The sequence below is a fragment of the Zootoca vivipara genome, chromosome Z1 (assembly GCF_965207765.1).
Source record: "Zootoca vivipara chromosome Z1, rZooViv2.hap1.1, whole genome shotgun sequence".
Lineage (NCBI taxonomy): Eukaryota > Metazoa > Chordata > Lepidosauria > Squamata > Lacertidae > Zootoca > Zootoca vivipara.
Genome location: NC_142583.1, coordinates 71,968,121 through 71,992,521, shown reverse-complemented (window position 1 = coordinate 71,992,521; position 24,401 = coordinate 71,968,121). Strand labels below are relative to the sequence as shown.

The following is a 24,401-nucleotide window of genomic DNA, read 5'->3' as shown; positions in this document are numbered from 1 at the left end:
GTGCGGCGCCGAATGTCACCCCCGTTAGGGATGGCACCCAGGGCGGGCTGCACCAACTGCACCCATCTTGCTCTGCCTCAGAATCCAAGTTGAGAGATAAGAGGACGGCTCATTTCTTCTCAACCAAAGACAAAAGAGATGACTGCTGACAAAGCCCCTTCCAAAAGAAAGTTTCCAGAGCCTACAGTATGTGTCAAGCTGGGACTCTTAAGTGTTTTAATACAAGTGTGTATTTGTAAAATGTGGTATTGCCTGAGAAGGGGTGTGTGGGATGTGATCCACGGGTAGCAGTCAAGTACAATGTTCCTTGTAATGCTAGAATGGACATGCAAGGGAATGTTTGGTCTAGCAGTCCAAACTTCCTGTTCCTCCTGGCCTGGAGCATCCTTCCTTTTGCATGTGAGCAGAGGTGGGCATGACCTTACCTGTCCAGGTAACAAAAGGATGAGTCACACAGCGCTCCCTCCCTTTTTTCTCTTTCTCCTTTCCTTTTGCCTGCTTTCAGCTAGGCCTGCTTTGTTGGCTTACAGCCAACAGCAGCACAGGGATTGCCTCCCATATGGGGCAAATCCACAGGTTGCAATGTGTAACCTTAAGACTTTAAGTCCTTAAAATATATTTGAAAAATATATTTGAAAAAGAATCGCCGCAGTCTAAACTCTGTTGTAGCATTCAAATAACATCTGTAGTAGTTGGTAGTAAGAATCAAGGCCACAGGTAATTAAATATTTATTTATACTTTATACTTTGACAAGTTTTGGCAATAAGTTAATAATGAATATGTGAAATATGGAGTAGATGGGAAGTTGTATGTAAACTAAGAAGATATTATTTATTCTATTTATTAGATTCCCCCCCCCCAATTAGTTGATTTGTTGTGTACTTTTGTATGAATGGATGATGAAGACTGCTTCTTTTGTTTATTTCAGTTAAGCAAATAAAATTAAAAGAAAAGAAAAGAAGCATACATGGGATGTTACTGAATTCTTCCACACTTTATTTCAGTGCCCAACTAAGCCTTTGCAGGTGTAAAACAATGGCTCTTTTCCAGCCTCAGAATAGCAGGATTGACAAGGTGGCATAGAGGGCAGATTTCCAGTTATTTCATCCACTTTGCCATAGGCTTCATTTTGCAGAGGCACCGCTTTAAGTCTTGGCAGGGAACATTATACCAACAGTTAAAACTGTGAGGACAATTCCTTGTGACGATGACACAGTTTCTCGGAATTGGTTTTCCAGTAACTTTATCGGTTTCAGTTCTTGGATGTCTAGAATCCCAGTAGCTGAAAAGGAGAGGAGAAAGTATTTAGTCTGAATACTTACTTTATTGTGTACCTCTTAGAATGAAATGCTTGCGTATCCTCCACACACTTATTCATTATTTTTGCAGTAACCCAGCAAGTCATTCAGAGGAGAATTCTCTTTCGGTCTGGAGGACTCCCCTGCCTCTCGCCTTACCCTGTAGTCAGAGCTTACACACTTTCTTGCACTACCACCAACACCAGATGAGTCTCATTTTATTCCCTGTACCGGGAAGTTTTTAATGATTGCTTTTTTATGTTTTGATATATGCTGTGAGCTGCCCAGAGTGGTTGGGGAAATCCAGCAGATGGGCAGGGTATTATTATTATTATTATTATTATTATTATTATTATTATTATTATTAGTGTCTGATTGGAAGGCAAATCATGTGGTAGCCTGCACAAACACGTACATCCTACAAGCACTTATTGTGCTTTCCTCAGGAAAATAAGGGGGGGGGAATATTCCTATAGGCAAACCAGATAAATTAATAAATGGTAGGATTTTGATTATTTGGAGTGTTGAAGGGAAGATTGCAGGCCAGTGGAAAAATACAGGCTACATTTCCTTTCCAAGGCAGTGCCTCACCTGTGACAAAGTTGCACAGCTTACAGAGAGGACAATCCTAATACAATCCTTTTGCAAGAGGACGGTCCTAATCGGCTCCACCAAGCAATTTGATGGTAGTATTTCCCAGTCTTTAAATCATCATAATAAAGAACAATATGAACACACAAATATATCGGCTCTCTTCCAAAACTAATTGGTTATGAAAGTTCCCAGATGAGGAGGAGTTTGGACTTACAGGTTCCTTAAGATAAACTCCTTTTGATAGCAGCGCCATTCTGAGCCTACCAAGGAAACTCCAATATAATAATCATTCGGTCTGGGCGTCACTATGCTTGAAACTTGGGCCTACAACACAGAAAAGAAGAAAGTCTAGATTAGGGGGACATGAAGGAGCAAAAATGCCTAGGTCTTGGTCTCATTGAGGAGCAGGAAACTTCAGCTGGTGAAAAATGCAATGGCCAGATTGTTCACCAGAACAAGACGGTTTGAGCATGTAACACCAATCAGGGCACAACTGCACTGGCTGCCAATTAGTTTCCGGGCCCAAATTGAAGTACTGGTGTTGACCTATAAAGCTTTACATGGCTCAGGATCCAATAACTTCAGGATCGCCTCTCCCCTTAGGAACCCACCATACTCTGTGCTTGTCACCTGAGGCCCTTCTCAATGTCCCAGAGAGGTTAGGAGCATTGAAAAAGAGATGGGGCCTTTTCTGTGGTGGCTCCCCAATTATGGAATGTTCTTCCCAGAGAGGCTTTCCTGACGCCAGCATTACATGCCTTTAGCCAGGGGCCAGCAACCTAATGCCAGTGGGCTGCAAGTGGCCTACGGGGGTAGCTTAACCGGCCCCCAAGCTGCCCCCAAACCAAGCCTCCTGCTTGGACTCACTTCTGCAGCGCTGGAAATCGCGTTTGCGCATGCACCGTAAATCACGTCTGCCCAGACGCAGACACCAGAAATCGCAGGCGCGCATGCTCATGTGCCCATGAGATCTGGCCCACGGAGGGATCTCCACTGGAGTGAACCGGCCCAGGCGAGGTAAACCTTGCCAACTCCTGCTTTAGGCATTAGGAAAAATAATAATCTATAGCCTGTAAAGGTGTGGGGCTGTGTGGACTGTTATTAGGGAAGCTTTCAATGTTTAATAGATTGTTGCATTTTAATAGTAAGAATAGTAGTAAGAATGAAGACCACAGATAATAAAATATTTATTTATTTATTTATTATTGTATTTTAATATTTCTGTTGGAAGCCACCCAGAGTGGCTGGGGAAGCCACCCAGAGTGGCTGGGGAAAATCAACCAGATGGGCAGGGTATAAATAATACATTATTATTATTATTATTATTATTATTAGGCTGTCATTTAGTATGCTTTGTCGTTTAGTATGCTTTTTTATTATTTCATTGTGTTTCTATCACTGATATTCTATAATGTGTTTTTAATGTTGTACACCATCCTGGGTTCTTTTGATGAAGGAATCTTTTGATAAATGGAATAAATAAATAAATACTAACACTAATATGCAACCTTTTCCTCCAAAGGAGCTCAAGGTGCTGCATGCCCTTCTCCTCTCCCCATTTGTCCTCACGACAGTCCCATGGGGTAAGTTAGAATGGAAGGCAGCCCTGATCAGTCTCCACAACCACAGCAGACGCTGAAATCTCCCCCCAAAGTCACACTCCTCCATTGTCTCTGAAGAATTTATCCCATGATCTGCTCACCTGCTCCGACTCATCTTCAATACATATCAATTTTGTATCGTATTTCATCCTTTCGCAGTATTGTATGCACTTTTTCCAAGGCCTTGGGGTGGCAATGAAGTCATATAGATATAGGGCTCCATGCCAAACAACCCATTCCTCACGTAACCTGTGTTGAATGTCACCTTTGAGCAATGCCCAGAATGTGTGAGGAATAAAAAGAGAGAAAGGACAAGTGAGGTTTTAGTAGAAGCCAGCTTGTAGGACACTGCAGAGTTTAAAACACTGATATTGGGGGAACCTCAGGAGCAGCTTGGGTGGGGGAACCACCCCACTGAAGAAAATCTAGCATTGTCCCCAAAGACCCACTAGGACACACTGGCTATGCATTTAAAGGATAAAGTGGATCAACTTCAGAGTGCATTGGTTTCCCCAAATGTTGCATCTCCAGTTGAAGAACCCCGTGCCTCTAGAGAGGATGTTTTGTGGGGCCAGTTTCACCTCATGCAATTAGCTGACGTGAACAAAGTACTGGCAGCAATGCATCCAACCACACGGCCCCTCAACTCCAATCCCTCCTGGCTTATCAAATCTATCAGAGGGGGCTGACTGGCTGGGTCCAGATTGTGGTTAATGCGTTGCTGCATGAGGGGGTGGTCCCTGCTGCATTGAAGGAAGCAGTGGTGTGACCACTCCTAAAGAAAGCAACTCTGAACCCTTTGGATTGGAACAGCTATGGGCTGTTGCCAATGTTCCCTTTTGGGGGAAGGTAGAGGAGAGGGCCATGGTAGATGCCCCAATGGTTAGAAGTTGCTTTTACCAACTGCAGCTGGTTCAACAGGTCATTCCTGGACCAGGATTCCTTCCCACAACAGTTCATAATTTGCTCAGCTCAAGACTGGATTACTGCAATATGCTCTAGATGAGGCTTCCCTCGTGCTTGACCTGCAGTTGTTGCCAAATGCTGCAGCATGATTTCTGACAGGAGTGCGGCCGTCTCAGCATATAACCTCTTTGCTCAGAGATCTGCGCATAGCTGATTTGTTCTGAGAAGTACCATTCATTTCCTTCCCTCTTTCTCTTTTTGCACCCATTAAAAATTCACTAGCCAGCTTTCCAAGACATTTGGGTCAACAGCCAAAAGTACCAGACACAGACTGAGAGGTGCAAGGGAGCTCCACCAGGTCTCCTGTGAAATTCGACCTTCCTGTAGCCAATTCCTTCTGGACTGTTTCAGAACTGTTTTTGAGTACAGAGTAATATACCCAAAAAACTAGAACAACCCATAGGAAACACAGGAAACAAAAGCTGTAGTACTGACAAGATGGGAAAGGAAAAACTTTTTTCGTATTTCACAGGCTCCTCTGTCCTTCCTCAGGATGAATTCCCTTAGCATGGAAAGGAGGACATGTGGGGACTGGTCATTGATTCGTGAGTCAGGCACAGAATTTGGCCCTTAGGACAAGTGCCTCAACAGACAACTGTGTCCTCCAAATCAGCCTCCTGATTTCATCATGCTAATACACCCGCTTGTTCTTCAAAGGACTATGGTATTAACCAGACATCCGTAATAATAATAATAATAATAATAATAATAATAATAATAATAATAATAATACCCCACCCATCCGGCTAGGTTTCCACTGGAATGGAGCCGTTGCCCAGAAAGGCTTAACAACATGGCCTCTTTGACTGTGCCCATACTATTTATAATCCTGTACCTAATAGAGAACTTGTATATAGTACATAGAGAACTTGTGACCTTCCCTATGTCACCCTGCAATTTCACAGGAAAGAGCCCTAGTGGGCCAGAGCTAGTATGCTCATCCCTACAGCCCTCTGCACACGTGGTCACTTAAAACACCTGAAGAGAGCTACCCATTCTCTGTTTCCAGGTCCGCTAATCTGACTGATATTTCAGAACGGGATTGGCACAGGAATGGGTCGTTCTAGGCCAGTCATCCCCAAACTTCAGCCCTCCAGATGTTTTGGACTACAATTCCCATTTTCCCCGACCACTGGTCCTGTTAGCTAGGGATCATGGGAGTTGTAGGCCAAAACATCTGGTGGGCCGCAGTTTGAGGATGCCTGTTATAGCCTGTAATGGAAAAGAGAAGTCCATCCCAATGGTTCAGAAATCTCCTATTGCATCAAAATTTCTGGCACCTTGACCTCGACCAATAAAAGTGGTTTCAGAGTAACTTACAAATAGCCTGCTTTATTTCACTGATTTTCTTTTTCTCTTCGGATATTGCCACAGATATATTCTCAGCTTTCTTGAATTTTGTGATATCTAAGAGAGATGCAACAATTTAAGTCGGGAGGATCTCAAACAGCCATGTACAGATACTGAAAAGCCATGTTTCTCAATATCTAATATTTACTTTTCATATATAGGAACCTAGAAAGCTGCCTTATATTCAGACCATTCATTAATCTTGATGAGAGTTGCCTATGCTGACTAGCAATGGCTCGCCAGGGCTTCTGGAAAAGGTCATTCCCACCTCTGCCAGGAGATGCTCAAAATTGAACCTGGGCCCTTTCCAAAAACAACAACAACAATGACATTTGCACATCCACTCAGCTGCTGTCCTTTCCTGGAGCTTCTGGATAGCTCAGTCAGTAGAGCATGAGACTCTTAATCTCAGGGTTGTGGATTTGAACCCCACATTGGGTGAAAGATTCTTGCACTGCATGGGGTTGAGCTAGAAGACCCTTGGGATCCCTTCCACCTCTACAACTCCAAAACGTAGGTTAATCAGCCTCATGTAACCAACATGCTGAACTCTAAATAATGCATTAAGGTGTTCAAGCCATAGAGTATGCTGTCCTGCCAAACTCAGATATATTGGGAAGAAATAGGTATTCAAGCCTATTGTTTTCCCCCAGGCTACTTGAGAAGCTCAGCATGTGAAGAGGTTTGACCTGGTTGCTCAAGCTCAGCCACATGCTTCTCATGAGCCACTCTTGAGTTCCTGTAGGAAAATAGGACATTCCTCCACATTGTTGCTACCTAAGTTTTCCTACCGTGCACTTTTTCCGAAGCACATATACCTGACCTTTGAAGAATTTGTAAGCAAATCATTCTTTAACTTACCAAGTATTTGGTCTCCCCCTATGCTGAGGGAAGAGGGAAACTCACTTGGAAGAGCCTATTTTAAAGGTCTAACAGCCTATACTTTCATGCTTACAGTTGCTACATATTTTGTGACTGTAAATCTCTGCTGGGTTCTTTCACCAATGGGTACTTGCCTCAAACTTGGATCTTGGCATCCAGGAATTTTATTTCTTATACCAATATATTTTCCCACCAACACACCAGATAGACAAACCATGCTTATGGAGAAGAACAGGATGAGCTTGAGGCAACCCACCCATTCCTCTTCAACTTCTCTCAACTGAACAATGAGAAGAAATCCCATTTGGTGGAAGGAGCGCCTGAGCAGGCAAAAAGTCACATATGACTTACCATCTGCATCAAAAAGATCCGGAAATGTTTCTTCTATATATTGGAGAATTGTTTTCATTCCTTCTTCAAATATGGCTCTCCTTTTCACTTCCTTAACATCTAAAGGTGATGGTGGGGAAAGTTGTCCATCGCATGTGGGAGGCCATGCAATACATTAATATAAAAGTACAGGTTTCTGGAAAGAGGTTGAAGGGACATAGCAGAGCAGGAGGTCATGACAGATCCAGGGATAGCTGAGGTGGACCTTTCAGATCTGGAAGAAACGGGTTTGAGCAAGAGAAGCAGGACAGAACCAGAGGGGTCATGCCCAAATCAGAGGGAGAACAAGGGAAAGGTGGTAAGGTTCTGGAAAAACACCAGGAGTCACAAGATGGAGAGGAGGGGGATGTTTAAGGAGTAGGCATGTGACAGGAAGAGGTCTGAGGAATATGTGAGGACCAGGCACTTCCTCTATGGTGGAGTTTTAGGGTGTTGGCAGGATGTGACATACCCAGGAACACCACCTCTCTTGGAGCTGTCCAATTGTCATTGGATGAAGGATGCACCTCTAGTTAATCATTGATAGTTCTGAAAATTTACAATAAATGGGGGTGCCTGATTTTGTTCTGGGCGACCTTCTGGATATACATTCTGTCTCCCACTGTGTTCTTTATCGCACGCTCCCCACACTAGTGAGTGTCGGTCCAGCCCCCTAGGACAGGTGGAAAGGGCCGTGCGGGCAGCTGCCTTCATGCCCCACAGCTGGGCAATGTTCTTCCGGCCTCATGAGGAGCCTCTTCAGTGGGGCTGGTGAGTGCATAACTTCATCAGCATACAGAAAATCATTTGGAGTCATGAGGATGTGGGCATGTTATCTTGGCATTTTTTAAAACTTGTCCAGCTGAGGCCCCCTAGACTAGGTGGAAAGGGCCATGCAGGGCGATGTTTCTCTAGCCTCATGAGGAGCTTCTTCAGTGGGGCTGGTGAGTGTGGGCCCCGCACCCTAGGCCAGTTGGAAAGCCAACAAAATGATCCAGGGGATGGAGGGACTCAGTTCTGAACTTCACTGTTCATCACTACCAAGAAAAGAGAGCAGTTGAGCCATATAATTATGCAGTTGCTTTTTCAAAGACAGCAATTTCTTCCATGGTTACGTGCCTCCCGCTTTCTCCAAAAGGCTAATTCACAGGTTGAAACCTCAGCTGGACAAGGTTAAAAAAAATGCCAAGATAAAATGCCCAGATCCTCATGACTCCAAATGATTTTCTGTATGGTGACGAAGTCATGCTGGGCTGAGGCAGGGGCGTAGGAAGATAGGGGCGGTAGGGGTGGGCTGCCCTGAGCGGCGGGTTCCAAGGGGCGCTATCACAGGCACCCGCCCCGCCCCCAAAATGTGCGCCCCGCCCCCAGAACCTGGGGAAGCTCCCCAGGAGGCATGCCACGGCCCTGGAACGCATGCCCCACCCCTCTGGGAGGCGCAACCCTGATACCCTCTGGCAGGTGCACCCCGCCCCCAGAATGGGCGCCAGCCCCACCCCCGGTGCCAGAGCATGAAGCTCCACCACTGGGCTGGGGCCACTTCTTTTCCTGTAGGGTTGCTGGCTATCTCATGTTTACAATATTGAGTGGAACTAAGAACAATACAATTACACAAATATTACTCTGAACTTTTGCTAACCTTCACAAATTCTCCATCTATTCTGATGAACATGAACCCTGAATTTTCCAGAGGGTCCTTTTATTTAATTACTCCATTAAACAGTGGTTCTTTGAATTAAGGCTGTCTCTCCCTGGGGGAGAGAATATAATAAGCATGGGAGATTTGAACGGGGTGGTGTCAATAGAAATGGACAGAACACAAAGAGAAAGAGCAATTAGATTAGGAAGACTTCCTCTTTTGTTCTTTCAATTAGTTGAAAATTTTGATTTACATGACACCTGGAGAATGAAAAACCCTAGTGTGAAAGACATTACACATTACTCGGATGCACAAAAATCAGGCGGGAGGATTGACGCTATTTGGATATCAAGGAAATTATTGTTAAATTTAGAAAAAGCTGAGATATTGAATAAATCAATCTCTGATCATAACCCAATAACAATACAAATAAAATTTAAGAAAAATAACAAGGAGAAGTGGAGAATGAATGATGAGATATGGAGAGAAGAACAAAGGGTAATCAGAGCAAAGTTAATGAAAGTCAGGGAACTGATAAGAAAGCAATATGGGAAATGAGTAAGGTGTCTATGAGAGGGTTCGGAATACAAGAAATGGGCAGGATAAGAAAGGGGGGAAAGAAAAATATTAGGGAAATAAACGAACAAATAAGAGAAAAAGGGAAAGAATTAGTTAAGTTTCCAAAAAACGACGAAGTTCTACAGCATCGAAAGAGGGACAAGACAAGGCTGCCCCTTGTTGCCTCTGCTGTTTATTTTGAAACTCGAGAAAAAGAGAAAGAATTAGTTAAATTTCAAAAAAACAACGAAATTCTCTGCTGTTTATTTTGATACTCGAGACACTTCTAATAGCATTAAGAAAAGACAAATAAGAGGAATAAATTTGGGACCAACATGCTACAAAGTCAAAGCATTCGCTGATGACTTAATTATAATTACAGAAACACCAAAAGAAAGTATTTCAAAAGCACTAATTAAAATGAAAGAATTCGGTAGAGTTTCCGGATTTAAATTAAACAAAGATGAATCCAAAATGTTGACAAAAAATATGAGCGAAAAGGATAAGGAGAATTTAGGCAAGACAATAGGAATAAAAATAGAAAAAAGTTTAATTATTTGGGAATATGGATTATGAACAAAAATACGAATTTATTTAAAGATAACTATATTAAAAAATGGAAAGAAATTAAGGGGAGTTTGGAAAAATGGAATAAATTAAAATTGTCAATATGGGGGAAAGTTTCAATGATTAAAATGATGGTGCTACCGAAATTAATATTTCTTATTCAAAATATTCCAATAATTATAGGAATGAGTTATTTTAAAGATTGGCAAAAAGACCTAACTGACTTCATCTGGCAGGGGGGAAAAGCCAGAATAAAAATGGAAATTTTGATAAGACCAAAAGAAACCGGAGGATTTGCACTCCCAGACTTGAGAAGGTATTACGAGGCAGCTTGTTGGAGCTGGCTTAAGGAATGGATACTCCTGAAAAACACCGTAATCTTAAGTTTAGAGGGTTGGGATAAAATATTCGGGTGGCATGGCTACCTGATGTATGGGAAAGTCCAAATGCACAAAGGGTTCAAAAACCATCTGTTAAGGAAAGCCTGGCTTGAGGTCTGGGAAAGAACTAAAGAGAAAATTATAGACAAAACACCCGGATGGGTATCCCCAGTAGAGGCAAACTCTACGTTAAAACTTAATAATAAACAACCCTGGCCAACCTATAGAGAGGTGATAGAAGACAAGAACGGGAACATCATTTTAAAGGATTACGAGGAGCTAAAAACAATGGGGATAAGTTGGTTAGAATTTTTTCAACTAAAGGCAACACATGAAAAAGATATAAAAACCGGGGGAATTGGACCTAAAGTAATCAAATTTGAAAAAGAAGTGCTTCAAAACATTGAAAAGACACTTGCTAAAATGTATAGATTATTAGGAAATACAGAATCAGAGGAAGGTACAAAGGGGAAATGGATATTAAAATGGGAACAAGATCTGGGTTATGAAATAGAATATGAAAATTGGAAAAAATTCTGGACAAAAGGTATAAATTTTACTGCTTGCTTCGCCTTAAGAGAAAATCACATGAAGATGCACCACAGATGGTACCTGGTACCTGAAAGATTGGCAAAAATGAACAACTCATTTAGTAATAAATGCTGGAGGTGTAATGGCATGATTGGTAGTCTATTTCATATGTGGTGGTCATGCCCAATGATTAAAAAGTTTTGGGACCTAATTCACGAAGAGATTAAAAAACAAATAAAAACATCGTTTGTTAATAAAGCAGAAAGGTATTTATTAGGCATCCTAAATAAAAACATACCCAGTGAAAAAGTGAACATCTTCATGTACGCATCAACAGCTGTGAGACTATTAATAGCGAACAAATGGAAAAGGGCAAATATTCCAACAAAGGGGGAGTGGATCGATAAATTATGTGAATATTTAGAATTAGCAAAATTGACAGATATAATTCATCACAAATCTAAAGCTAAAATAAATAAAAACACAATGGGAGTGTCTAAATGAATATTTAGGGAAACAAGGCCTGGGAGCAAAAATCTGGTTGTGTTTAGAATAACCTTGCAGGAATTGGAAAATCGGAGAACATAATATTCATGATGGAAAATAAATTAAAATGAAAATAATAATAAAAAGACAGATTACTTTTATGCATGCTGAGTTAACCACTGTATGGAGAAGTGGTGGAAGTCACAAATGTTGTACAATGCTATTTTGCAATGTATTTCTCTTTTTCATTTTCTTTCCGTTTTTTTCTTCTTCTTTTTCTTTTTCTCTGCTTTACCTCTATATTCCTTGTGTGGAGTAATTCCTTTCTTTTCTTTTTCTTTTTCCTTCTTTATGAAAACTGATGTATGATCACTTTGAATAATTGTCTATGATACAATCGGTTGTTATGTATTTTTCTTTCTTCTTTATTTGAGTATGTATGCTTCAATGGATTTTATGTATATTTTTATTTGAATTTATTAATAAAAGATTTTTTAAAAAAGTTAAAAATAAAAAATAAAAATAAATTAAGGCTGTCAGTGTTTGTCATATCACAAATTTGAAATGGATTTTTAAAAAATTTAATTTTGAGAATTTGTTACTCACCAGAGCGGCTATCCTTGCTGGCATCTGTCTGTCTCGAGACAATGGAGTGCACCTCCAAATGGCTGCATTAGAAGCACCAAAGTGACCTCCCTGGGACGTGGGCAGTGTGTCTGGAGGTCCTGGGCTGCCCAAGCAACAAGACTCCCCTCTTGACCTTGCTGATGTGGTTGAAAGGAACAGAAAGCAATACATTTGGCACCAACTTGGCTGCAGTAGTTGCCAGGTGGAGGTGCGCAAGGCGCCATCCACCTGTCTTAGGGATTCCACTCCAGATTAGCCTTTTCTTCTCCCAAATATATCACTCAAGGCAGCGGAGGTTTAGGATCAGAGTTGTCCTTCTCCCACATGGGCTCCCTTCCCAGGTGGATGAGCTCACTTCCTTCTACAGCACATGCAGAAACCACCATCTTAACCATAGGACCGACTCCTGGTCTCGTCTTCTCAGTCCACCAGAGCCTGTCCTTGCATGCAGAACAAGTCCCTATTCCCACCAAGGGTTTGATACCCATCGGCTAACCTCACCCAGTTTAGCCAGTCATTCAAACAAAATTCCTGGAGTCCGGCTGTTGTTGCATGCCAACAGCTTCTAGAAGCCACAGGTGAAAGCTGAGTGCAGGGTGGGGACCAAAGGGGGACAAACAATCCCAGAAAGAACACAATGTGTCCCCTACCAGAGGTACTACCCTCCCCTAACATCCCATACAAACCAGCTTGCTATCTAAATGCAAATCAGCAAATCCACAACACACAAAGGGAAAGGGACTGGGAGGGAAGAGGGGGAAATCAATCTCAGGCACTAATTCTTAAACAGTTGTTCTTATAATGACCAGCTGGCACACAGTACAGAGTAAGGAGGTGCCTGGCTGGGGCAGTGGCACTGGCAATGCTGACGGAAAGAGCTTTGCTTCTTATTTCTCCAAGAGAGACTGTCTGATAAAATGGCTGATCCCATGAGACCCAAAGAGAAAATCCATGGAGGCAGGGGGACAAAGCACAACTCTAGAGGGAAAGCCCCCTTATTTGTTGCACCCACACTACAGAGCTGGGAAGCAAGCCCTGAAGGGAAAACCTCATTTAGCCCTGTGGCAATGTGGGCTGTTGGTGGGAAAGTTCGATGACAGTGAGTTTGGGAGCCATGGGACCTGAGCCCAGACAAGGAATTGGGTGCCAAGGGAGCTAAATTTCATACACTGAATCAAAAAGTAGTCAGGTGTTTGACTGCTATTGCCAATCAACCTCTGCTTGCGTGTTTCTTTCGAATTCTGCCTGATGGTTTCACAACTCTGTTCTTCCAGGAAGGCATAGCTGCCAAGTTTCGGATTAGAAAAGAAGGGATCAGCACCCTCACCTGTCCCAGGGACAGTCTACGATTCTCAGGGACAGTCCACGCTGCGGTAACGCCCCCCCCCCCCCGGCTACAAATTATTTTACACCAGGCTACACACCATCATCTTTCCCCACCTTCAGAATGGACACCACCCCCATCCATCTCCCCATCCCACCCTCCTCTTCCCCCCTTTTCTTCCCAATGTCTCAATAACCTAAACTGATTTGTTAAAAAGTTAGAGGTGAAAAATATGAGAGAGACATTGTACACACCTCTGTAAATCAAGAAAATTATTGTATTTTAATATCCTTCTGGAAGTCGCCCAGAGTGGCTGGGGAAACCCAGCCAGATGGGTAGGGTACAAATAATAAATTATTATTATTGTTGTTGTTATTATTACTACCGTATATACCTGGGAGCACATACGCTCAAACTATCAGGATTCAAATGTTAAGACATATGAAGTCTATGGTCCATCCAACAACCTTGCATTAAAGTGGTAGCTAAACATAACAGATTCAGCCCCTGATTCAGCTTTGACCATTTCTTTTCGTTTTGTTTATTGTCAGATACCCTAAACAAAGAAATTTTCAGCTCTTCTCAGAAGATATTACAAAACGTTTTTGGATGTTTCCAAACTACTACTGCTCTTTTTCTACTAAATACTCAGCATTCAATTCCAACACACGGCATCCATTAACTGCAAATCATTAAAGCTTCCCAATGTCTGCAGCAGGGGTAGGCAACCTAAGGCCCGTGGGCCAGATGCAGCCCAATCGCCTTCTCAATCCGGCCCACAGATGCTCCAGGAATCAGCGTGTTTTTACATGAGTAGAATGTGTCCTTTTATTTAAAATGCACCTCTGGGTTATTTGTGGGGGATAGAAATGTGTTCATATATTTTTTTCAAAATATAATCCGGCCCACCACATGCTCTGAGGGACGGTGGACTGGCCCACAGCTGAAAAAGGTTGCTGACCCCTGGTCTGGAGCCCCACAAGTCCCTCTCTCACCACAAGGAAAAGGAAGATTCCACTCTGCTTTTTCTCCCAAGGCCAAACTGAAACAGATGAGGTCAAATGGGAATTTTGCCACAGGTTTTAATAGAGCCAGGACTCCCTTCCAGCCAACAAAATAGCTCAAGGCTTCTGGTTCCCAGTTTTCTATTTTAAAGTCTTTGGGCTGTACACAAAGGACATTTCCAACAACGCTGCTTTTAGGGAAATAACTGTGATTTAAAAGCTTATCGATCACGGTTTGGAAAGTAGCAGTTTATGCGTATCAATAAGCTTATCACTCTTCTCTATAGCACCTGTAGCCAAAACGTTGTGTTCCCCCCCCCATGATTAAAAACAATACAATACGAACTTGAGAGAGTTAAAACACCTGCTTTATTTATTTATTATTAATTATTATTATTATTATTATTATTATTATTATTATTATTATTATTATTATGCAACAGAATTTTGCCAATGCAGAAGCTTAAAAGGGACGGCTGTCTAAACAGTAGGCGAAAGCAACCACACATAACACACCCTAAGAACATGATGGCACATACGAAAGGGTGGATGTGGAAATCACCCCACACACACACACACACACACACACACACACACACACACACACACACCAGATTCCTCCTTTTTTGCACAGAATATACAGCACTGCACAGCGAGGAAAAAGAGATGCAAGATAAGCACTGCTATCTACTTTCAGAATCAGAATCATAGAAGAATCATAGAATCATAGAGTTGGAAGAGACCACAAGGGCCATCCAGTCCAACCCCCTGCCAAGCAGGAAACACCATCAAAGCATTCTTGACATATGCCTGTCAAGCCTCTGCTTAAAGACCTCCAAAGAAGGAGACTCCACCACACTCCTTGGTAGCAAATTCCACTGCCGAACAGCTCTTACTGTCAGGAAGTTCTTCCTAATGTTTAGGTGGAATCTTCTTTCTTGTAGTTTGAATCCATTGCTCCGTGTCTGCTTCTCTGGAGCAGCAGAAAACAATCTTTCTCCCTCCTCCATATGACATCCTTTCATATATTTGAACATGGCTATCATATCACCCCTTAACCTTCTCTTGTCCAGGCTAAACATACCCAGCTCCCTAAGCCGTTCCTCATAAGGCATCGTTTCCAGGCCTTTGACCATTTTGGTTGCCCTCCTCTGGACACGTTCCAGTTTGTCAATATCCTTCTTGAACTGTGGTGCCCAGAACTGGACACAGTAATCCAGGTGAGGTCTGACCAGAGCAGAATACAGTGGTACTATTACTTCCCTAGATCTAGATGCTATACTCCTATTGATGCAGCCCAGAATTGCATTGGCTTTTTTAGCTGCTGCATCACACTGTTGACTCATGTCAAGTTTGTGGTCTACCAAGACTCCTAGATCCTTTTCACATGTACTGCTCTCAAGCCAGGTGTCTCCCATCCTGTATGTGTGCCTTTCATTTTTTCTGCCCAAGTGTAGTACCTTACATTTCTCCTTGTTAAAATTCATCTTGTTTGCTTTGGCCGAGTTGCCTAATCTGTTAAGGTCATTTTGAAGTGTGATCCTGTCCTCTGGGGTATTAGCCACCGCTCCCAATTTGGTGTCGTCTGCAAACTTGCTCAGGATGCTCTCAAGCCCATCATCCAAGTCATTGATAAAGATGTTGAATAAGATTGGGCCCAAGACAGAACCCTGTGGCACCCCACTAGTCACTACTCTCCAGGATGAGGAGGAGCCATTGATGAGCACCCTTTGGCTTCGGTCAGTAAGCCAGTTACAAATCCACTGAATGGTAGCATTGTCTAGCCCACATTTTACCAGCTTCTTTACAAGAATATCATGGGGCACCTTGTCAAAGGCCTTGCTGAAATCAAGATAGGCTACATCCACAGTGTTCCCTTCATCTACCAGGCTTGTAATTCTGTCAAAAAATGAGATCAGATTAGTCTGACATGACTTATTTTTCAGAAACTCATGCTGACTTTTTGTGATCACAGCATTCCTTTCTAGGTGCTCACAGACCGTTTGCTTAATGATCTGCTCTAGAATCTTTCCTGGTATTGATGTCAGGCTGACTGGGCGGTAATTGTTTGGGTCCTCTCTTTTCCCCTTTTTGAAAATAGGGACAACATTTGCCCTCCTCCAGTCTGCTGGAACTCCGCCTCTTCTCCAGGAATTTTCAAAGATTACTGCCAGTGGTTCTGAAATCACCTCTGCCAGTTCTTTTAATACTCTTGGATGTAGTTCATCTGGCCCTGGAGACTTGAATACATCTAAACTAGCCAAGTATTCTTGTACTACCTCCTTACTTATTCTGGGCTGTGTTTCCCTTGCTGAATCATCTGCTCCATATTCTTCAGGTCGGACATTGTTTTCTTTTTTGGAGAAGACTGAGGCAAAGAAGGCATTGAGGAGTTCTGCCCTTTCTCTGTCCCCTGTTTGCATTTCACCATCTTCTCCTCTAAGTGACCCCACTGTTTCCTTGTTCTTCCTTTTGCTACGGACATACCCATAAAGCCCTTTTTGTTGCTTTTAACCTCTCTGGCGAGCCTGAGTTCATTCTGTGCTTTAGCTTTTCTGACTTTGTCTCTACACGCTCTGGCTATATGTTTGAATTCCTCTCTGGTGATTTCCCCCCCTTTTACATTTTTTGTGCATATCCCTTTTAAATCTTAACTCAAGTAAAAGTTCTTTAGATAGCCACCCTGGCTTCTTTAGGCACCTTCCATGTTTCCGTCTCATTGGTATTGCCTGAAGTTGTGCTTTTAATATCTCCCTTTTTACAAACTCCCCACCATCATGAACTCCCTTCCCTTTTAGTATTTCTGTCCATGGGATCTCACCCAGCGTTTCCCTAAGTTTTCTGAAGTCGGCTTTCTTAAAGTCTAGGATTTGAGTCTTAGTATGCTTGGTTGCTCCTTTCCGCTGAACAATAAACTCCAGAAGAGCATGATCACTCCCACCTAATGATCCTGCCACTTCTACCCCACTAACCAGGTCATCACTATTGGTTAGGACCAGATCTAAAATGGCTGATCCTCTTGTTGCTTCTCCCACTTTCTGGACAATGAAATTGTCTGCAAGGCCAGTGAGGAATCTGTTCGACCTTATGCTCTTGGCTGAGTTTGACATCCAACAAATATCAGGATAGTTGAAATCCCCCATTACTACTATCTCACCTCCTTTTGAATGCCTGGTCATCTGTTCCAGGAAGGCATCATCTGTGTCCTCAGTTTGGCTTGGGGATCTATAGTAAACTCCCACAATGAGATCACTGTTATTTTTCTCTCCCTTAATTTTGACCCAGATACTCTCAACTTGGCTTTGAAGTTTTAAATCCTGGATCTTGTGGGAATGTTCAGGAATGTGGATGAGGAGATATTGTTTAATATATCCTATCCCCGCTTGCGCTAGCAAGCACCAAACTTTAGCAGAGTAAAAACATTCCCCTTTTTCAAAATACACAGCAGAAAAGCGTTTGCGCTGGCTTGATTTAAGCCACTAAAATAAAGTTTATTTTCCTGGTATTTCCCCTTTTTCCCTCTTAAAAGAAAAGACACAACACAATGCTCTTAAAAGTACAAAAGATGTTTACTTACAAGCATCTCGAGGTACAGCACACTCAAGAGGTAGACTTGCTTAGTTAAAAGGTAATATATACATTGTGAAGTTCACTTATAAGAAGTGAGACTCCATCTCATCTCTCTCTCTAGGCTGGAAGCCTTGAGGGAGAGACTCACTAAGATGTGTGTAGTCCAAGAGGTCTGGTCCAAGAGAGGGAAATGGCTGTTTCCTTCAGAATTTATCTGCCACTTCCCCAACTTATTTGCATGTGTAAGAACAGGAAACCAAGCTAGTCATGTGTTCCCCCACAGTCCTCCAAGTGGACTCTCTAGGGATTGTTGTGATTTGACTGCACTTAACCCTTTGCATCCCACAAACCCCTTCTCAGGCAATTCACAACATACACAAAAACATACATAAACAACTTTAATCAACCACCCAAGAGTCCCAGCTTGCCACGAAGATCCTGGAACTTCTCTCTTGGCAGGGGCTTTGTTAGGACATCTGCAGTCATCTGGTCAGTGTTGCAGTAACACATTTCAACAAGTCCATCCTCGATCACCTGGCGTATGTAGTGGTACCTGACCCCAATGTGTTTGGTGCGTGCAAGGAACTTTTCACTTTGTGTCAGCTTCATACTGCTCTGATTGTCCTCCATCAAGCTGACAGGTCCCGTCCTTGGCACGCCAAAGTCCTTCAGGAGCTGATCCAGCCAGGGGATCTCTCTGCAAGCTTCTGAAGCCGCAATGTACTCAGATTCTGTGGACGATAAAGCTACACATTTCTGTTTATAGCTGCCCCATGCAATAGCTCCATCCCCATACATAAAAACATAGCCACTTGTGGATTTATAATCCTTATTGTCCCCAGCCCAATCCGCATCAGTGTACCCAAGCAGTTTAGGGTCTCTGACAGCTGGCAGTTTTAATTTACAGTCCATGGTTCCCTTTAGATAACAAACAACCCTCTTAACTCCAGCCCAATCATGCTCAGTGGGACAACTTACTTTCCTACTTAGGATCCCCACTGCACTTGCCAGGTCAGGTCTGCATGTGGTAACCAAATACAAAAGTTTGCCGATCGCTGACCTGTATTGCGTGTTGTTTGGCAGCAACTTCGAACCTTGTTGATTCTTCAAGAAGTCTGTGGCAATCGGTGTCGCAACTGGGTGTGCGTCTTGCATCTGCATGCTTTCAATCAGTTCAGTTATCTTTTGCCTTTGGCTGAGTAAGAACGATCCATCCTCTTCTCTCTCAACTTGAATTCCCAAGTAGTATTTCACTTTTCCTAGTTCCTTGACCTCTACTTCCCTGTTGAGGTGTTTGACTATGTCTTTATAATCTTTCTCATTTGACGTAGAAATTAAAAGGTCGTCAACAAAGGCTAAAATGTACGAAAACTGTCCATCCCTTTGTTTGGTGTACAAGCACTTATCAGCAGTCCCTTGCTTGTACCCAAGCTGCACCAGCATCTCATGAAGTTTCTGGTTCCAAGCCCTCGCTGTTTGCTTCAAACCATAAAGTCCTTTCTGCAGCTTGCACACTAGATGTGCCTCATTTGGTTTAATGAAACCTTTGGGCTGCTTCATATAAATCTGCTCAGAAATTTCACCGTGAAGAAAGGCTGTCGCAATGTCAATATGGTAAACCGACATTTGCTTAGATGCTGCAATACTTAAAAGTAGTCTGACACTGCTGTATCGAACTGTCGGTGCAAACACTTGATCGTAATCCTCTCCATACTTCTGGGAAAAACCTTGTGCCACAAGCCTAGCTTTGTAGCGTTGCACCTCCCCTTCTGAACCCTTTTTAACCTTGAACACCCATTTACTTCCAATTGCTTCCTTACCAGGAGGTAGTTCTGTGAGTGTCCAGGTCCTGTTCCGATGAAGTGCATCTATCTCCTCCTGAGCAGCTTTCCTCCAGAGACTGGCTTCATCTGGTGGCATCCTCTCTATCTCTTCCCATTTGGAAGGTTCCTCTGGTCTTTTGACCGCATCAGCTTCCTCATCCTCCTCCAGCAGTGGCATATCCCCATACAGCTGCTCCTCATCATCTTCGTCTCTGGTGCTGCCAGGGGCCTGGACCTCCACGTCTTCTCGGGTGTCACCTATAGGGGGTGCTACGACACTAGAAGTTGGATTAGTACTTTGTATTGGTTGAAAAGGAAAAATCACAAATTCCTCATCCTGTGGCTCCTTGGAACAATCAATGGCAGTGTCCTTTGTATCAACTTTGCCTTGCTCATCGAAGTAAATTACATGCTGCGAACTTGTCTTGCCAGTTTGCGGATCCAAGACTCTATATCCTTTTCCTCCAGAAGAATACCCAACTAGGATCCCTGCCTTCGCTCTGGAATCAAGTTTGTGTCTGTGCTCCTTGGGCACATGATAGTAGCACAAACTTCCAAATACACGTATATGTGACAAATTTGGGGCTTTTCCATGCCAAAGTTCAAATGGTGTGCGCTCTGCGCCTTTTGTGGGCAGTCTGTTCTGAAGATAGACTGAGCAACGAGCCGCTTCACCCCACAGCCTGTGTGACAAGTTAGCTTCCTTTAGCATGCACCTTGTCATTTCCAAAATGGATCTAAATTTCCTCTCTGCAATTGAGTTTTGTTGGGGTGTGTAGGCAACTGTGGTCACGTGTGATATGCCTTCCCTAGCCATGACGGCCTGCATCTCATGTGAACAAAATTCCCCACCATTATCGGACATTAAAATGGAAGGGGCTCGCTGGAACTTGTTCTTGACCATGTTAAGATAGTCCCTGAACAATTCCACTGTCTCACTCTTCTCCTTGATAAAGTATGCTACGCAGAATCTCGAGAAATCGTCCAAAAATATCAAAATATATTTATTACCTCCTAGAGAAGATACATTCATTGGTCCACATAGATCTGTATGGACAATGTCCAATACTTTAGTGCTTCTCTTCTCTGCACAACGTGGGAAAGAAGGTTTAGTTGCTTTCTCACTAACACAAGTAATACATTTTGATGTTGGTGTATTTGTGTTGCTTTGCTTTACCTGCAGACCTCTCACAAGATCACCTTTCTGTAGTTCCAGAATAACGTTGGTGTCTCTGTGTCCAAGTCTCTTGTGCCAGAGTTCCAGACTTCCTTCGTCCTTTTGACTTGGTTGCGCCACCTTTGCAGACTGGTTCTGCTGGTTCTCTGAAACATTAAGCTCATATACACCATCCTTTAGTGTGCCCTGAGCACAAACTTCATCATGCTTAGTCACAATACATTGCCCTTTTTCAAATGTAATTTTAAATCCTTTCCTGTCCAAACTGGACACGCTGAGTAAGTTGCAATTAAGCTTTGGTGCAAACTTAACTTCAGTTATCTTAGTATTAATTGTTTCATGATCTACGTTGAATTTCAAATTCACAGTTCCTGCACCAATTGCCTTTACAATGTTGCCATCAGCAATCTCAATTTCAGAGGCTTCATCCCCATTAATCTCATTAAAATACTCCTTTTCATAACAGAAATGAGAACTCGCTCCACTGTCAAGAATCCACTTATTGCGCTTATTTTCACGATTCTGGACAGCTAGACTCCTCTCCTGCATCAACATGGTTTGCTCACGACTCCCCTTCTTAACGCCTTGTGGTTTTGAGGGGTGGGATTCAACTTTATCCCCATTTGAACCCTTGCAGTTCCTTGCTATGTGGTTTTTCCCATTGCATTTAAAACAAATTATTTCTCTAGATGTCTCTCTGGACTTTCCAAAATGCTTGGATGCATAGCTGCTATCCTTCCTCCTTGGATTCCTTTCTTGAGAATCAAGGCTATCTCTGCATTCCTCTCTTAAATGGTTGATAAGCTCATTAAAACTTAAATCTTTCGTGTGATCCATTATACTTTTAAATGGAGCAAACGTAGGTCCCAATGATGCAAGCATAAACGTTACTTTAGTCACATCATCAAAGGCTCTAGGAGTAAGGGCAATTCTTTGAACAATCTCAGAAAAATTCTTAAAATGCTCTGTAAACTCTTCTCTAGAATTCATCTTCAACTTGAGTAACTTATCCAACAAGTATCTATAGGAACTCTCTGTAGATTGTGCATAAATGCGTTCAATGTCCTCTAGGATCTTAGATGCATCATCTTCAAAATTTACCATCGATAGATGCTCATTCCTCAAACTGCTCAAAATTATGTGCTTGGCTTCATCATTTTTAATACTCCAAGCTTCTATCTTGGCTAAAGCTTCTGCATCGGTTCCAGTAGGCTTTTCTTCCTTAATGGCCTGCAGAACATGCCTAGCAGCAAGATGAACTAAAATGCGCTGCTTCCACTGCACAAAATTATTGTCATCCAGCAGCATAAAACTTGGTCTTGCTTCACTATCAAAACTGGAGCTTGCCATCTTAAAACTTCAAAAATTTCCAAAATTCAAAATCTTTCAAAAATACACAAAATACGCAACTCTGGGCCGCAATAACCCTATGTGGGAATGTTCAGGAATGTGGATGAGGAGATATTGTTTAATATATCCTATCCCCGCTTGCGCTAGCAAGCACCAAACTTTAGCAGAGTAAAAACATTCCCCTTTATCAAAATACACAGCAGAAAAGCGTTTGCGCTGGCTTGATTTAAGCCACTAAAATAAAGTGTATTTTCCTGGTATTTCCCCTTTTTCCCTCTTAAAAGAAAAAACACAACACAATGCTCTTAAAAGTATAAAAGATGTTTACTTACAAGCATCTCGAGGTACAGCACACTCAAGAGGTAGACTTGCTTAGTTAAAAGGTAATATATACATTGTGAAGTTCACTTATAAGAAGTGAGACTCCATCTCATCTCTCTCTCTAGGCTGGAAGCCTTGAGGGAGAGACTCACTAAGATGTGTGTAGTCCAAGAGGTCTGGTCCAAGAGAGGGAAATGGCTGTTTCCTTCAGAATTTATCTGCCACTTCCCCAACTCATTTGCATGTGTAAGAACAGGAAACCAAGCTAGTCATGTGTTCCCCCACAGTCCTCCAAGTGGACTCTCTAGGGATTGTTGTGATTTGACTGCACTTAACCCTTTGCATCCCACAGATCTCTTCACAGGTATACACATCCCTGACATATAACGCTACTCCTCCTCCATTCCTGTTTGGTCTATTTCTCTGAAATAGATTGTATCCCTCTATTTCTACATTCCAATCATGAGACTCATCCCACCAGGTTTCAGTGATGCCTATTATGTCGTATTTAGTTTGCTGTACCAAGAGCTCAAGTTCATCTTGTTTATTTCCCATGCTCTGTGCATTAGTATACAGACATTGAAGACCATTGATCATTCCCACATGTCTCTTATTTAAGGATATTTTTCTCCCACCATTAGGTCTGCGTGCTTTTTGCTTCATTTGGTTCTTGACATTTGGATGATCATCTTCAGAACTTGATAGACTCCTACCTTCAGGACCACTGTCTCCCTCCCCCACATAAGTCAGTTTAAAGCCCTCCTGATGAGGTTTTTGAGTTTCATGGCAAAAACATTCCTCCCAACTTTTGTGAGGTGCAGCCCATCACTTGCCAGAAGCCCATCTTCAAGAAGCTGCAGACCGTGATCTAAGAATCCAAACCGTTCCTGTTTGCACCATTTGCGAAGCCAGTTGTTCACTTCCCCTATTTTTCTCTCTCTCCCTGGGCCATGTCGTTCAACTGGGAGGACAGATGAGATGACAATTTGTGCATTTAATTGCTTCAACTTCCTGCCCAGGGCCTCATAATCACTTTTGATCTTCTGTAGGCTATGGCTTGCAGTGTCATTGGTTCCCACATGCATCAAAAGGAAGGGGTATTTGTCGGAGGGTTTTATGATTCCTTGCAGCCGTTCTGTTACATCTTTGATCTTGGCCCCGGGTAGACAGCACACCTCTCAAGATATCTTGTCAGGCCCACAGATCACTGCTTCTGTACCCCTCAGTAGGGAATCCCCTATCACCACTACACGCCTCTTCATGGGCTTGGTCGGGATTCTTCCATGTGCTGTCCCTTCCAAGGTTACTTGCATATTCCCGGAGGACTGACTTTGCTGCTCGTCTACATATTCATCAACTGTGATGAGGGAGAGATCCTCAAATGGAGTCTGTTCTTCGTCTTCCATATTAACGGAGAGCACTTCAAAACGGTTGTGTAGTTCTAAGCACTCAGAGCGATCCCTGGGGCTTCTACTTCTATGAGTCACATTCCTCCATGCATCTGGCTCCTGTGTTGGGGAACTGACCTCCTCCTCAGGGATGTCCCCTGTCTCCTCCTTGGTGCAGACAATTAAAATCTGGCAGTGATCTACCCTTGTTTTTTTGGGGGAAGAGAGCCCCGTTTTTTAGGGGTTCGGGTCAAAGCTGTTTAGCTTTTTAAGAGAGAGGGAGTGCCCCATTTTAAGCCCTGTTTTATTGGGGTTCAGGGAGGAAAGTTAGTTCCGTTTTGGGGGTGTTCTGGGAAAATTTAAGGGGGAAAGAATTAGTCGCTCACCCAAAGATCGCTGTGAAAGCAATTGGCCTCACAGCAAAAACTCCGTCTTCCGTTCCAGAGATCAGGATAAAATGCAGGGAGGGGAGAGGGGTCGGGGCCAGGTGCTCTTGCCTCTTAGGCAAAAGCAAAGAAAAGGAGACCACGATAGACTGGAACGCTGTTGGACGTCCCTGCAGTAGATGCAGAAACGCATGCTGAGGCAAGGAAAA

The 24,401-nt window shown here is 42.9% G+C and overlaps 2 protein-coding genes across 3 annotated transcripts in view; one reads left to right on the top strand and one right to left on the bottom strand.

Annotated features, from left to right (window-relative positions):
• LOC148687419 (uncharacterized) overlaps positions 1-24,401 on the top strand; it is a 110,154-nt gene that overhangs the window by 60,564 nt on the left and 25,189 nt on the right. The gene's annotated exons all lie outside the window — the stretch shown is intronic.
• On the bottom strand, positions 977-6,523 carry LOC148687420 (uncharacterized). The gene is made up of 5 exons (XM_088660792.1): positions 6,469-6,523; positions 5,781-5,867; positions 3,596-3,759; positions 2,108-2,217; positions 977-1,283 (listed from the first exon to the last, which is right to left on the bottom strand). The coding sequence occupies exons 1-5, from the start codon at positions 6,521-6,523 to the stop codon at positions 1,100-1,102; spliced, it is 600 nt and encodes a 199-aa protein (XP_088516918.1). The 3' UTR covers positions 977-1,099.

Bases quoted from the DNA above. Each gene is read 5' to 3' on its own strand.
- LOC148687420 (XM_088660792.1), bottom strand. From the start codon at position 6,523: ATGTGGCTGAGCTTGAGCAACCAGGTCAAACCTCTTCACATGCTGAGC. The intron at 2,218-3,595 runs GTGAGCAGATCA...TCTGTGTTGTAG, and splicing joins TTGAAGATGAGTCGGAGCAG to GCCCAAGTTTCAAGCATAGT. The intron at 1,284-2,107 runs GTAAGTCCAAAC...TCTCCTTTTCAG, and splicing joins GAGTTTATCTTAAGGAACCT to CTACTGGGATTCTAGACATC.